Consider the following 16,416-nt stretch of genomic DNA (forward strand, 5'->3'; position numbering starts at 1 on the left):
GCACAGCTGTGTGTGTGTGTGTGTGTAGGGAGGTGTCACCTCTAGCCATGGGGCTGGGGAATTGATAGAAGAACTGGGTATTGAAAGAAGAGGAGGCCCGTGGAGGGTAAAGCTAGGGAGATGGGGACAAGGGTGTTCCTGACAGAGAAACAGAACCACTAGGAGATCTTGTCTGTCTATGGTTACAGGTAATTAGTCTTCCACAATCGTGTGAGATGGTTAAGCAGTCTCTATGAGCTGTTGTCTCCATGTCCAGTGTTGGAGCTTGAAGTCCATGGTGCATGCAGTCAGGAAGTGATAATGGATGTCAAGTAGGGAGATCGAGAGAAAGCTGGAAACCACAAGCGTGAGAGAATTCCACAAGGACAGACTGAAGTTTGTCTGTTCTTGTGACCTCTGACCTTGGTGTCAAGGCTACTCTATAGAAGCTAGGACCCTGTGTCATAGAGCTGAATGCAAACACCTGGCTCCAGAGTTGGAGGAGCTGAAGGGAGGATCCAGGATCCAGCCTGTAGAAGAGAAGCTACAGGCTTAGTTGCTGCTTCGAGCCGATGAGGTGAATCGGCACACTGTGTGTGTGAGTCACAAAATGACTGCTTCCCTTCTGCCCTCCAAATCTCTGAGAATCTTCCCTATGGCCCACCCTAATAGAAAACAGACAAGAAAGGGAATTCAGGGAAGTATAGGTCAGATACATCACAGGCCATCCATCACAAGTTGTATCCAGAGTATGGAGCTTCTGAAAATTAAAGAATTTGGATAATATCGATAAGAAGTGGCTTTTGAGCCAGAGAAACAAGAGTAAAGCTTAAGGACAATAAAGTGGGGAGCAGGACAGGTTGGAGGGCCTAACTTTAGGAGCTCAGAATGCTGGTGAGTGGTAGCAAGGGGGTTCAGGAAGCTGGAGTAGAAAGGGAAGTGGCAGGGCCATGCCTAGAAATTTTGCTGCTCTGGCCAGCGCACAAAGCTTGCTTTTGTGTGTTTGGGGGAAGACAGCAGATCTACATACAAAGCATTGCCTGCTCTGGACATTGATGTATTTCTTTCTCCTATCCATTTCCTTGAGCCTTAAAAAATTTCAATGCCCTGGGTCAAAGTCCCAAGTTTGTGACCCCAGAAATTTGTGGTCCTGAAAAGAGCATATCAGTGGATATTTGTCATGTTTTATGACACCCAACAATAGCAATTGAAAATCCTTTCTGTATTTGGGGAATTTTCCATATTAAGGATCCTCCTAGAAGCCAGTACATCACTTTCTTAGCTTGCTTTTAACTAAGGAGACTCCAGTTTATAAGAGAACAGGAAGAAGCAGGGGCCAATCACTTTTTTATTACTGAATAGTATTCTGTTATATGGATATACCACATTTTCTTTATCCATTCACCAACTGATAAACATTTGAATAGTTTCCAGTTTTTGTCTATTATGTACAATGCTGCTATAAACATTCTTGTACACGTCTTCTGGATAAACATCTAGTAGTACAGTTCCTGGGTTATATGGTAGCTTTTAGTTTTAAGAAACTGCCAGACTATTTGCCAACAGTTTCTGTTCTATATTTCCATCAGCAATGCATGAGGGATCAGGTTTCTCTGTATGTTCACCCAAACTTGGGGAGGTCCATCTTTTTAATTGCAGCCATTCTTGTGAATGTGTAGGATTATCCTGTGGTTTTAAGTTATATTTCCCCAATGACCAATGATGTTGAATTTCCATATAAATTTTAGGATCAGCCAATCAATTTCACAAAGCCTACTGGGATTTTGATGGGGATTGAACTGAATGTATACAACAATTTAGGGGAGATTTGCCATGCTAAAAATATTGAGTCTTTCAATTGATGAACATGGGATAGTTTTCCACTTAATTAGATCTACTTTAATTTCTCTCAGCAATGTTTTATAATTTTCAGTGTACAAATCTTTCACTTCTTTTGTTAAACTTATTCACAAGTATTTTGTTATTTTTTGATCCTATTGTGTTTTAGATTGTTGCTAGTATATAGAAACACAACTGATTTTTAAAGTATTGATCTTGTATCTAGTGCCCTTGCTGAGCTCATTTTTTACTTCTAGCAGTTTTGGGCAGGGGGCAGGGGACTCCTTAGAGTTTTCTATGTATAAGACAATATCATCTGAGAATAAAGAGAGTTTTACTTCTTTTTTCTAATCTGGATACCTTAAAATTTTTTTCTTATCGAACTGGCTACAACCTCAGTTCAAGGTTAATTAGAGATGGCAAGAGCAGCTATCTTTGCCTTGTTCCTGTCTTAGGGAGAAGCATCCAGTCTTTCACCATTAAGTATGATATTAGCACTAGCTTATTTTGTTTTGCTTTTTTTTTTTTTTGTAGATGCACTTTATCAGGTAAGAAACTTCCCTTATATTCCTAGTTTGTTGAGAATTTTTACTGTGAGTGGATGTTAGGTTTTGTTAAATGCTTTTTTTGCATTTACTGAGATGATTGTGTTCTTGTGTCTTCATCCTATTAATATGGTGTGCTATATTAACTGATTTTCAACTATTAAACCAACACTGCGTTTCTGGGTAAATAATTTTTTCATACATTATTGAATTTGGTTTGCTAATATATTTTAAAAGGCTTTTGCATTTATGTTTTTGCATTTATGTATTAGTCTGTAGTTTTATTTTCTTTGATACCTGTTTTTAGTTTTGAATCAGGAAAATACGGGCCTCATGGAATTGATATATCTGCATTGCTTCTACAGACACATAAATAGAATTTATTGTAATTTTTGCATTTATTTGTTTCTTTTTCCTTCTGAGAAACAAGTTGTATAGGTTATTTTTAAAACAGAAACTAGATCTTACCTACTGGTAAGATTACTAAAACTTAATCAATGTTTCATCTGAGAACCTGTGCGGGGCCCTCTATTCAGACTGTTTATTGCAGACATGGACAGAGACAGATGGCATTCCAGGACGTAAGTACCTCAAAGTCAAATTTCCCAACTGATCACAGACAGAAGAGGAAGTTGCCACCTTATTTTTCTCCCCTGTAGTGTAGAGGGATAGAAAAATGTCTCCTGAATATCCATTGACCATTGTTGTAACTTCTTATCATAGCCCCTTGATATTTGGGGAAGAAATGTGGTAATTTTATATACATAACCAATCAAGCTGGCTCCACTGGTCAGTGTTTCTAGATGCCAGAGCCACAGCAAGTGTCAGAAGAATCTGTGTGTTGATACAGTGATTGGAAGGAACTATCTAGCCAGTGTTTCCCTCATCATGTAACCTTAATATTTGTTGCGATCATGGCTGATTTGGGTTATTTTTCAGTGTTTGAAACATAAAGAACAATCACAGTGCCCTCCTTGAGGGTGCCTTTTGATTAAAGAGGCATCCAAATGTCACAGGGAAGAACTGCTTTTTACCAAACATCACTTTAAATGACTCTCTCCTTAAAACAAACCAGGTCACCTCAGCTTGAGACTCACTGCTATTCATTCTGTAGAAGTCCATTCATATGTTACCTCTTCTAGATTGAGCAACTGCCTACCACAGCATTACATGTGCTGTCTCATTTACTCTCTGCACAGTACTCTGAAGTAGGTATTTTATAGATGAAAATACTAAGAAATATGCCAACATCACCTTTATAATAAATGGTAGAGTCTGGTTGCAGCACAGATCTAGGTAACATGAAGCCCATCCTCTCCTGCTACACACAGCCTCCCCTCTGCCCATAGTCCTGCTGGGCTTCTCAGATGCAGTACTTGCACAACCATCTCAGAGACTCTTTTCCCACCTCCCATAGTTTCCATATCACCTGATTCTGATTTCCTAGGTAGGTGCGCAGGGATGCCGGGACCGTTTGGCTTGTTCTTTGTATTTCTAGTACCTCTTACTGTGGCTGATACGTAGGTGTTCAATGAATGTTGAAATACATGACTGAATGAGAACAATTATACTTCCTAGACTTTTGAAGGAAGCTCAGATTTGAAGCTGGAAGGAAATTAAGGATTTATCTAATCTAAACTCGCCAGTCAGAGGAGTTGAGGCTCCAAGAAGACAGGTGTGATTTGCCCAGTCGTATGGAGATAGACAATTTAGAACACAGTTGTCTTAGGCCGTGACTCTCATATAACCCCGAGGCCTATTTCCAAAGTTTCAAAGCTGATGCCACTCCTCAGTTTGTAACTTCTACAAAAGAAATACAAATGTAAGCAATAATAACAAGGGATCTGAATTTTAAATAATGTAAAGATAATATTGCCGGAAAAAAATTCTGACTGCCGTGACTTCATAAAGGACTTAACAATATTCATTACTTCTTTTGAGAAATCATCCAGCTGAAGGCATTAGAAACAAATCTTAGACTCTTCTCAGATGAAAAATCAAATGAAACACCTGGCTCTGGGCTGGTGGACTAAGACCTGGGCTCTGAGCCATACACTTCACCCGAGGTATGTCACATATGCCCAGCCTAGGGGAGGTATTCTCTTACACGTTTCACAGCTATGTTGTTACTCTGTAGGGCCGTATCCTATTGATCAGGAATGAAGATAATCCCTGCCTCTCTCCTAACCCCTCCCACTGGCTTTTCTTTCCAGCCAGACCTGATCTGCCAATTGTGCTGTCACCAGCGCTAGCCCACCAGGCCTGACCCTAAGCCCTCGCGCTCCCTGCCTCCCCACTCAATCCCCTCCCCCCTTCCCCACACCCCTCTATCAGGTCAGGCTGTCAACAAAAATTGAGGGACCTCTTCAAATTCTCTAAAATTCATTATTTTGTTTCAAAGTGCTGATATGCCACCACAACGTTTTCCTTTCTGTCAGTTGAGAGTGGCCACGTCGCATTTTCTCTCTAAAGAATTTTGCCTAATCATCTCCTTTCCCAAATGTCCTGAAGGGGGTTCTCCCTGGTCTCTCACAGCACATTAACTCATTTGGGCTTCACTTGTAGACTCCTTCATTGACTTCCTCTTTCTGTATATTTATTTTCAAAATGATAATCTCACAACTTAGCTTTTTGTTATTTGTATGTTTTCTCTTTTGCAGCGCTTTAGGCTACTCTGACCCTGATACTAATTTTTAAAAAATTTTACACTATTTGCACACAAATCTTCCCTTTCACCAACTCTCTTCTCTCTTCATCCATCCCAAATAATTTCTTTGAAAAGGGTGACCTATCTTAACGGAAATGGAGAAAATGGCATTAACTTACTAGATACTGTTTTGCTGGACAGCCCTGAAAAAAGCCCTGAAAACTCTAAAGTGGCTGTGATGTGTTTTAGTGTTTCATATGTCTTATTTTGACTGAAAAAACCTTGTACACAAATCACATTTAACAGGATGACACGGTCAGAGTCAGGCAGATATGGGTGTATGGTAGACATTTGCAAATTTGTACAGGTGACTTTCCTAGTTTGCTATATATACTGAAAATGGTACATATATATAATCATGTATATTATTAATTCACTTATTATTCATATATTTATTATTTTTATATATTTACAGGCTTCATATTGCCCCCTTGCCAATTTTTTTTTTCCAATTGAACTACGTTAGCTTCCCTAATACTAAATATTTTTGTACTACTATTGGATATATATAGATATTTCAGGTTTACTTTGGTTTTTATTTATTTCCTGGAAGTAAGAGTGCTTATTTCTCCCACTTGTGAAGCATCTATTTCCAGTGGCCAGACACTGTGTGGGCCTGTGCTGGCCAATATAGTAGCCATATGTGGCAACTGACCACTTGAAAGTGACTAGTCCAAATAAAATACATATCAGATTTCAAAGATTTGCCATGAAAAAAAAAAGAATGTAAACTACCTCAATGTTTTATATTGAGTACATGTTAAAATGCTGATATTTTGGATATCTTAGGTTAGATGTTAAAAACAAAATAGGTGAAGCCTGTTTCAGGCTTTTAAATGTCACTACTAGAAAATTTTAAATTTCGTATGTGCCTCATATTTGCAGCATGCATTATACCTGCCATACAGTGTTATTGTAGGTATTTCATACACTTAGAAATGAATGAATGAGTGAATGAATGAAACAGGCTATACTTCCCTGATCTTTGTGGACAGCTCATAATAGTGGACCAGGAAGGAATCAAACAAGCGTAGGGTTTGATTGAAACTTATTACAATTCAACCCGATCTTTTTATTTTGTAATTGAGAATACCAAGTCCCAGGGAAATGTGTATGCCTTCCGTACTATTCACTGAATAAAGACAGGAAAGCAAGGTGTTGGTTCCACACCAGCATTTCCTCTAAGGCACATGCCTTTGTGAGGATACCAAAAGTATCAAGGGATAAACACTCTGGATTCTAGAGGACCATCTACTGTACTACCTGTAGAATTGTTTCAGTCTTTATGATTTTAACAAATTTACTCTCTGCAACTGACCAGAGCTGTCCAAGACAGACACCCAGGCTGAGCTGCGGTCTCATGTAGGAGGGACCAAGCGGGGCTGGGCAGGGAGGTGCAAGATGGACACCTCAGGACAGTGGGACATTGTGACATCATCAGTGATGGTCTCAGGTAGTTTCCCATCACTGGCCCTCCAGTCTCAGCTGTTACTGCAAGTCCATTCCTCTACCATGAGTGTGGAGCAGCTCAAATCAACAGATCCACATGTACCTTGAGGTGACAGACTGGCTCTGGTGAATACCCCCTTTTGTAAATTTAGAGGTGACCCTTTTGTTGGTTCTTTTGTGTGAAGGGGTCAGTGGTGTTCATTTTTCTAGGGACAGTCCTTAAGTTTCCTCCTTTTGTTCTGATTAAGGATTCATTTTTAAATAGTTTAGAATGTGGGGGAAGAGTCCTAGGCAGTTGGTCATCTCTTTGGCTGCACTGAAAATGCTTACCAGGGAGGGAGAGTCAAAAGGCTTCCATCTCTTCCCCCACTCTGATGAGTTAGGCGTTAATTTGCAACAATGGCTCTTATATTAGACTTTTTGCAACTACAATGAGGGCCCATCCCTGCCCCTGAGGCCTCATCTTGTCTGCTTCACCCTTTAAAATATTATAATTCTGGATCAATAAGACCTAAAGGCCACGTTTTACTCAAATAGGTTGTATTGGTCAGTCTCATTTACTCTTACATATTTATAAATAGGCGAGCTTGAATTCAATAAGCACATTTATGTAAATGTTGGGCAAAATTGAGTCCACCCAAGTTAAGTGTGGGAGGGTGGTGGCTGTGCGTCCCAGACTAGTGCCTTTGAACTGTAACTATGTATACATAGTTACCCTGCAGGCTTAATTTTAGCTGGATGAACTACCAGAAATGTTAGCAATCTGTCTTTTCAGATTACTTTTGCTCTTTCTCTTTGCTAAAAGACAGATTTTTAAAGTATGGAACCCTGGTTTCACATGTTTCTTTAAACAGAACTGTAACAATTTTTATCAGCGAATATATATATATCTTAACGTGAATTTTTAAACATCTGAGGCAATTCATTTTCAAATACTTGCATGTTTTACCTTGAAAAATTATACCATCTATAGATACTCTATATTAGTCTACGTAGCTATAGATGTACAGTGAATATATATTGTGCACGTACTTTCTCTATGTGTGTATGTATGTATACATATATATATACACATACACACCATATATGTGTGTTATATATATAGATGTGTGTATACACACACACACACACACACACACACAGGGAAGGAGGATAGTGGATTTCAGCTAGATGGTTCCATCTTATTTGTATTGAGATTGTCACTTTGAAAAAAATCTTTACAAATTCTGTTCTTAACAAAAACCCTCAAAATCTTAAAAATTTGAAAGCTCATGACAAAAAAGTAATACGAACATGTTAATGAATATGATCAGATATTGTAATTTATACTTTATCTTCAGGACTTTTCCATTTTAAAAATAATCAGGACAATTTTAACAAATATATTTTTCTCAGTAATGATGACTGAGTAATAATCCTCCATTTCACATTCAGTACTGTAGCTTGTAAGTGCAGTAATGGGTACAGTTGCTACTACATTTACCATCTGACCGTATGCTATAACATACATCTGCCAAGGAGGACAGACATTCCATTACAATAATAAACAACATAGGCATAGTCTTAAGGCAAATCAACAGATATCAGATATCTTCTTTCTTTTATCTGTTATCATGTAGCACATACATCTGTCCTATGTGTCAGGCACTTGCTTTGACACTGAAAAAGATGTATGCAACTGGGTCTCTCACCTGGAGGAGTCAGGGGTGGTGGTCATGCAGATAAATGATTATCATATGATGTCAAGATGTCCTAAGTGTAAAAGAAGTGTATACAAGGTGTCATAGAAGTGCAGAACGAAAAAAACAATGCCTGACTGCTGGAATCCAGGAATGAGGTCAGGAGATAATCACAGAGAAGATGGTTTTTGAATTGAGTATGAGGTCTTGGTAGGAAATACAGAGTGGTAGTTAAGAGAATAGTCTGTGGCTAGACTATATGGGTTTAAACTCCAGCTTTACTACTTACCAGCCAAGGAAACTTAGGCATGTTATTTAACCTTTCTGTGCTTCAGTTTTCTCCTCTGTAGAATGGGCATAATCACTGAGCATAGCTCATAGGACTAAAGTGAGGATTATGTGAGTAGTGTGTGCCATGGACTTAGAACAGTGCAAGGCATGACTTGGAAAGTCAGAACATGGCAGAACATGGAAAGCCCTTAATCAGCGTTAGCTCCTATGCCAGTGATAGCAGAATAAGAGAAAGCAAGGAGACACAAAGTAGTATGGCAGGCTTGGCTTGTTAAAATTGAAATATGAGGTGTATTTGTGTGGAAGGAGGTGGGAGATGACAAGATAGGTAGATAGCCTCCTATGCCACACCAACGAGGCTCACGTTCATGGAGCCAGTAGAGAATTTTAAGGAACAAATTAGGTTTTGTATTATAAAAAGATAACTCTGGAGCAATGGGGAATGTATAGAGGTCAGATTAGCTAAGTAAGAGATTATTGATGAGAAAAGATACAATAACGGCTCTGCTGAGGGTGGAGGATAGAGTGGAGATTCAAAGTTATATTTTTGAGGTAAAATTGATGAGAGTTGTTAACCGATTAGATTAAGGGAGATGAAGTAGAAGGAGTTGTGGATGTCTCTTGGACTTCTAGTTTGGGTGATCTGGTAAAAAGACTGGAAGAAAAGCAGGCTTGGGGATAAGGTTTTGGATTTGTCAAGATGGATGGGCCTGTGATGTGACCAAAATTTAGTGTTTAGGCCTGCCACTCAGGAGCTGGAAGTCAAGATTCAGTACTCCTCAAGATCTAGGTAGCAGTTGACATGTGGGAATGTGAGTGAGTGCAGTATAACACAGGTTATACACAGGAGGAGATTCAGGGACGGTTCTGGAACATTGTACAGCCAAAGAAAGCTGAGCCAGCAAAGAAGAGCGGTCACAGAAAGAGGAAATGCAGAAGAAAGTGGAAACATGGAAAATGATGGAGAAGGAATTGAAGGAAGAAATGTTCAATTGCATGGGGGGAGTCAGATAGAATGAGAACTGAGAATTGTACTTCAGACTTGGCAAATAGGAAAAAAAGCTGAAGAAAACCTGTGAGCTATTATCATAGTGAAGTATAACAGCATAGGAAAGAGATACAGTGACTCCTCTTCATTAAGACCCTAGATGTTACTATTTCCTCCAATCTAGGTGAATACCTGGAGAACATCCTTGGATGTGGTCTGGCTTCAGGCTTGGTGCATGAGGCAGATCTGGCCTGTCTTCACCAAGCTGTTTACCCAAAACCTAGCAAGGAGCTGTGGTGGCCAAAGATCTGTTTTGGTAGAGTTCTGGGAGCTCCTGATACATGGCTGGCTCCAGGAAGTGTTAAGTGGCCCTGGGAAGTTGCCAAAGAAGTTCTGATGCTTTGATAAGAACTTCAAAACTGTGAAGTTGCAGGGTTGATCCGGTAGCTTATGCCTGTGTTGGGGGGACAGGGGTGTTGGTGAGGATAGTGATAACAGGTTGATTCGAGTTGGTTCTTTTCTGAAACACATCCAAACTCTTGGCTCAGTCTTAGATGTGATTTTCTGATTGTTTGTTTCACTACCTGTTTTCTTATTTCCTTCATGTGTGAAAGTGTCTCATCTCTCCAACTGAATAGTCAATTTCTTAAGAGCAGGGACCACACTCCAAAGAGTGTTTTAACTCCCTTCAAGCACATTCCCGTATTTGACCCCCAACTCAGAATCCTGGTATTCTCAGCCTCACCTGACTTAGTGCCAAGAATAGGTCAAACCTGGACAGCCCACCTGGAGTGACGTCAATCCCCTCCCCGCCCCCCGTCAAAAAAAAAAAAAAAAAAAAAAAAGTTCCACAGTTACCTCCCAAAACTTATCCTAGTAAGGTTGAACTGAGGGAATATTTAGAGCAAGCAGTAAATGTTGATACTGCAACTTCTGCCACTAGTTGCATGCATGGGGCCTTCTCAGTCCTCCTGGCCGAGAGCTCCAAGGCCACTCCACTGGTTTCCCAGCGGACACTTAGGTCTGGGAAGAACCTGTGCCATAAAGGACATTACGGCTCCCATGAGGCTAGACTAAGTTCTCCTCTCCTCTCGTATGTCCACATGGGGGACCTGATACAGTCCAGGGGCAACTGTGGGGCAAACAGGAAAATACGAGGTGGAGGTGTTTTCACTATTTTCTTCCCTTTTGAGGGGTGGTCTTGATGGGAAGGGGTGGTTTGGGATGGATCTAGCCTAGCCCCTCAGTCTTATCCCTTCCAGTCTCCCCCATCTGCTCAAGTTACTGAGCACCGCTCATCCTCTCCTCGAGTTGGTGTACCGGCGCCGTCCGACGGCGGAAGGAGCGCGTAGGAAGCGGAGGTGGGTGTCCTGCGGCCCCCCACCCCGCCGGAGACCGCCAGGCGCGGCGGGAGGATGTCGGCGCGCGGAGGGCGTGCGTCGCCCCCCTGCCCCGCCCGCGCCCCCCGCCCCGGGGGACCCCGCGCCCCGGGGAAGCCCCGCGCGGGGTGCCGGACGCCCGCCCCAGTCCCTCCGCCTCCCCGAAGCCCGGGGCTGCCTCCTCGGGCCGCGCCGGGGCCGTCCCGCACTGCGCATGAGCGGGAGCCCGGCAAGCCCGTGAGAGGAGCCGCCGCTGCCGCCGCCGTCCATTCGCTGCGGAGCCGGAGGAGGAGGGGAGAGGCCTGGAGGACACCAACATGGTGAGGCACTGCGGCCGCCCGCCCGCCCGCCCGCCCCGCCGGCTGGGGGCCGGCGCAGCTGCGCACCCCCGCCCCGCCGCCCTCCGCCCCGTGGCGACCCCGCCGCCCCGAGCCTCCGGCCCGCGGCCTCCGTCCTCTCTCCGGCGGGGCTCTCCTCCCCTCCTCTCCCTTCCTCCTTCGCCCCTTCCCGCCCGGGCGCCGCCGCTACGCGAGAGCCGAGGAGGCGGAGCGGAGCTGGGCCTAGTCGGGAGCCCCGGGAGTTTGGGGCGCGGGGAGAGGCCCCCTGTGCCCCTCGCCGGCCCGGCGCGGGTGAGGGAGGCGTTGGGGCGGGGGGAGGGGATGGGGCAACGGCCCTGCCCTTGCCGGGCCCCCTCGCCGGCTCTATTGTGTCTGACCGGGGTCCGGGGTTCCGGGTGAGGAGCCTCCCCCCGCCCCGAAGCCGGGGCTTCCCCCTCCGCCCCGCCGGCGAGAAGGAAAGACTTTCCCGGCGCTCCTCTCCCTCCTCCGCTCCCAGCTCCAACACCCCTCAAGTCTCCAGGCAGTTTCGCTTGGGGCGGGGTATTAGCCCTTTTCCTTTCTGCATCACCTCTTGATGCGCCCCAAGCTTTTGCAAAAGGAGAGTTTAACTGGCCAGTTGGTGGAGGTTATAGGCGCCTCTCCGCTGAGAACATGAGAAACCGCTGAGCTTAGGGGACGTGGGGGGGGGGGGGGCGGGGAGTACGGAAGTGCAACCTGTTCTCGTTTCATGAAATTAGGAGAAACAGACTTGCTACCTTTTGAGCACATGTTTTATTTGCTTGGGGTGGGAGGAGTAATTGTTTTATTATGCCAGTTAAAGACATTTGTGATTTTTTAAAAAACAGTTTGTCAAGTTATTCCCCCTCTTCTTTTTTTGTTTGGAGAAAAAATCGTCTTAGCAGCTTGAAGAAGTGGTAGTTAAGTTATCTGCTTACATTTTGGTAGTCATGTAAATAACTCTGTTTCGTTCTCTGTTTTTTAGAAGTGAGGTTTGGCATTAGAGTCTGAGCATGAGTTGAATTCCATGCAGGTTACTGTATGAATAGACAGTAAAAATGATATTGTTGTCCTTTTGCTCCTGGGGAACATAAAGGCCTCTTTGAGGAGGGCGTATGTGTGTGTCTGTGTTAAGGGAATGCCCCAGTATCTTTGCTTTTAGTTGGTCTTATTTCTGCTGAATGACACTTATCTAGCCCCAGCCTCCAACTTAGCAGAATTTTGGTATCATGTACGGATATGTGGTTATAGTTTGTCATATATTCAGAGGTAAGTTTCATGAAAATTTGCCATTTGTATTTGTAAGAAAACTTTGCCGTGAAGTCCAGGTTAACGTTTAGAGTGATATTGCAGTGTTGAAAGATCTGCTGGGGCATCTGAACAGTTTCTAAAATTTTTAAAGTATTTTGATGGTCACAGACGTTACTCCTGAAGTTTCCAGGCTCTTGGCATGTAGATGAGTAGTAAGTTTGAAGTAATGAAATGTAATTCCCCGGTAAACACTCTGTGAGAGCACTGACATGTGCTCTGTTCATAATAGTCTGTAAATCATCAGCATCCTCTGGAAACAGCTCTTGATAATGCTCATCACCTGTTCAGGAATTCAGGATTCATGTGGTTCATGCAAGAGTTCAGCTTGGATTGGAGCTCTTAAGCTTCTCTCCTTTTGTTCATATTAAATTAGCTAGTTTTGGAACTTAGCCATAACTCATCTAAGTATACCAGTAGTGGCAACGTATCACTAATTTAAAACACTTTCTGTGGCTGAACTCCGATCATGTCACTAGAATTGTCTTGGTATGCTCTTGTTAGTTAGAAACGAAATCACCATGTTCTCTAATAGAAGTTAGGCCATAAGAATTTTGTAGTTAAGTTTTCATCATAAATATATAATTGTTTCTTAATAGTTATTGGGCTGTTGTTTTTCTGTGTATTTAGCTAGGCTTATTTCTAGAAGGCATATCGTCAGTTCTAGGGCAGGCTTAAATGATGGGATATCTAAAATACTTTGTATAAAAAAATTGTTCAGTTAACCTACCTGACTACTTAGACCAAAAATAACCCCAAAACTAGACAATATTCTATTACTCCTGAAAATATTTTTAAAAGTATTCAAAACTTCTAGGTTGTTTTCTTATTTGTAAGATGACAGGATTGAATTTGATGATTTCTAAAGTTCTGTTCAACTAAAAATTTTTATTCTAATTTCTGTTAGATGTGTAAAAAGTATGTAGTTTGTAACCTACTAAATTTTTATAGATTCACGGCATCATAGTAGGAGTCAGAACTGGTTCCAGAGATCATCTGTTTTACTCCTTTTCCCTTCTACAGAAGAAGAAATTGAGGATCAAGGAGGTTTTGATTTTTTTTGTTTGTTTGTTGCAGAACTGAAACTTTGCTCCTGGTTTACTGTTTCCCCCAGTATTTGTAGTATATGTAATCTTTTAACTCACATGAAATCTAGAGAAATTGTGAAAATTGGATTTGAAATTAAATTACATTATTCATTTAAGCAGAGGAAAATCCATGTATTATTAATGAATATGTTAAATAACAAAATTCAAATGGATGACTAATGGATGTTAATTACAGTGCTTTTAATGGCTTTCTAAAAAATGTGTGGACTTTGAAATTTAAGATTATATTTTCAATAAATACAGAGTTTATGAGTCCAAATGAATGTAGCCCTGTGTAAGGTGTCTGTTTAGAACTTGTTTCACATTGTTTTGCATAGGCACAAGTAAAGGAGGGTCTTAATTCATTTCAGTAATTATTTATTGAAACACTGTGTGCCAACCACTGTTCTGGGAACTGGGGGGGAGAGAGAGAGAGAGAGAGAGAGAGAGAGAGAGAGTGTGTGTGTGTGTGTGTGTGTCTTTCACTGAAAAGATGAAAATCCCACCTCTTGAGAGGGCTACATTTTAGTAGGAAGACACAAATAATAAACATAGTATATCTTTTTCTTCTATGTTAGAGGGTGTTAAGTGCTATGGGAGAAAAGCAGCATTAAGGAGGGGAATTGGGGGCACAGGGGTAGTGGTGTGTGCACCAGTGATGAGGTGAATTTTGAGCAGACTAGGAGAGGAAGGATTAAGCCATGCAGAAATGTGGTAGAGAGAATTTGAGGAACAGTGAGACCAGTGACTGGAGCATTGTGTATGGAGGAAAAGGGCATATTGGGCATTGGAGCTGATGCTATCTGAGTGGGAAGGGGTGGAAATGTGCATGGTTGGGAATTGTAAGGATATTGGGTTTTTACTCCAAGAGAAACGGGAAGCCGCTGAGAGATTTTGAGTGGTATGATAGACTATTTCTGTTCTCCCATAGTGTCGGATTACAATATTGTAGATAATTATTTTTTAAAGCAACCCTTTTAAAAATAACCCTTATTATAGTTTTCTGTACCATGTAGCTTCTGTGTAGAGGGTTTTGAATTCTGTTTAAGATGACTGTCTCATATTTAATAAAAACTAGTTGACCATTGAGTTTACCTAACCATGCTAGTTAATAAAAACGAAACCTCTTCCGTAGATTGTTTTAGAATGTGTTCTAGTAGTTTGTACGAAGTTTAATAACCATATGCAGAAAACTGGACCTTTGGGGAGAAAGAAGGACATTAACATTTATTAAGAACATTGTGTCTGCTAATCAGACAATTTACAACTTGTTAATCTCCAGTCTATGAGGTGGATACTCTTACCTCCTTTTAATGTATCTGGAAATGGAGGTTTACTGGTTCTAAATTATTTGACCAAGGTAAAGAGCTAGTATGTGGCAGAGCATGGTTTAGAAGCCTGGTCTCTGATTAACATACTTTGTTTAACCCTCCTTTTTTTTTTTCTTTTCTTTTCTTTTTTTTTTTCTTTTTTTTTCAACCTTTTTTTTTTTTATTTATTTTTGGGACAGAGAGAGACAGAGCATGAACGGGGGAGGGGCAGAGAGAGAGGGAGACACAGAATCGGAAACAGGCTCCGAGCCATCAGCCCAGAGCCTGACGCGGGGCTCGAACTCACGGACCGCGAGATCGTGACCTGGCTGAAGTCGGACGCTTAACCGACGGCGCCACCCAGGCGCCCCCTCTTTTCTTTTTTTAAACTTAGCAGGCACTCTTTCAGTATAGGTGTGAAATTTTTGATTAGTTTCATTCTTGTTTCTTCCCTATCATATTTTGTAGTGACCTAGTTTTTTTCTATATCAAATGAAATGATCTGATGTAAACATCTAAGTAATTGAAAAATTAACACTCTTTTGGTACCTACAGTAAAAAGGTTGAAAGTAAAATTAACTCTCGTGGTGGTGGTTTTTTGTTGTAAGTTTTAAGAAAGCTGAGCTTATTTCAGTCAAGTGGCTGTTTCCATTATTGCCTTATAGGTTGGGTCAGGCATAATGAAAATCTGTGAGAAAACTTCCTTTTAAATTTTGGTGTGTGGTGTTCAAATTCTGATAGCATTAGCCATGACATTTGATGAAGAGACATAGTTCCAAATAGGATTCAGTTGCTTTGTGGACACAAATAAGCTCTTGAATAACCTGCTGACTGTCTAGTTTACCTACTCATTTTAGGTGTGCACACCCCACCTAAGAAAAAGCAAAAACAGAAGAGAAAAGTGCCAGTAAAGCATTTTTCATCACTTTATTGAATCCATTTTTAAGTAGTTGATACCTAATCACTAACAGTGCTTAGACTGCTTGTTTGTATTGTAAAATTTTAAGAGAGATCTACTTTTAGAGTTCTTTAAAGAATTCTGTTGCATTACACTTTTGAATCCCTCAACACTGAACATGGCATTCAGCAGCAGATAAATTGCTGAAGTTCATGGCCCATATCTTTGTTATATTAGGGTATTTTCATTTTCAGTAAACATTTAGAGTGCTCATTTATTATTCATAGGATTCTAATATTTTTGGATTTAGGATTTGAATAGATACCAGATCTTAGAATTAGGAGATTTCATTTTTCAAGGATCATTTATTCTCTTTATGAAACAAATATCACATGACTTTTTAATGCTAGTCATTATTATAAGTTATTTAACTATGGAACTTTTAAAATCTTACTTAATTTATTTTTTGTTCTTTTGTTTTGTTTTTGCCTGAGTAATCTTTTTGTTAATTTGAGATTTCTTTAGAGAAGATGTTTATGGAGAGGAGAAGTAAGTTTAAATTAGCTACCTTGACTGCTTGTTAGAAATTCCAGTAATAAGATTGGGAGAATCAATTGAAAT

At 41.2% G+C, this 16,416-nt stretch overlaps 1 protein-coding gene across 3 annotated transcripts in view; it reads left to right on the plus strand.

Annotated features, from left to right (window-relative positions):
• Positions 1-6,523: 6,523 nt before the first annotated feature.
• Positions 6,524-16,416, plus strand: part of DCUN1D1 (defective in cullin neddylation 1 domain containing 1) — a 32,099-nt gene continuing 22,206 nt past the window's right edge. The window contains exon 1 of one of the 3 annotated variants that reach the window (XM_060639314.2): positions 6,524-6,628. In XM_060639314.2, coding sequence (XP_060495297.1) covers positions 6,617-6,628 — 12 coding nt within the window. In that variant the 5' untranslated portion in view covers positions 6,524-6,616. Of the gene's footprint in view, positions 6,646-11,018; positions 11,177-16,416 lie in introns of those variants that run through there. The other 2 variants (XM_060639317.2, XM_060639315.2) reach the window with 2 other exon arrangements.

The sequence above is a fragment of the Panthera onca genome, chromosome C2, assembly GCF_046562875.1.
Source record: "Panthera onca isolate mPanOnc1 chromosome C2, mPanOnc1 haplotype 2, whole genome shotgun sequence".
In the NCBI taxonomy this organism is placed as follows: Eukaryota; Metazoa; Chordata; class Mammalia; order Carnivora; family Felidae; genus Panthera; species Panthera onca.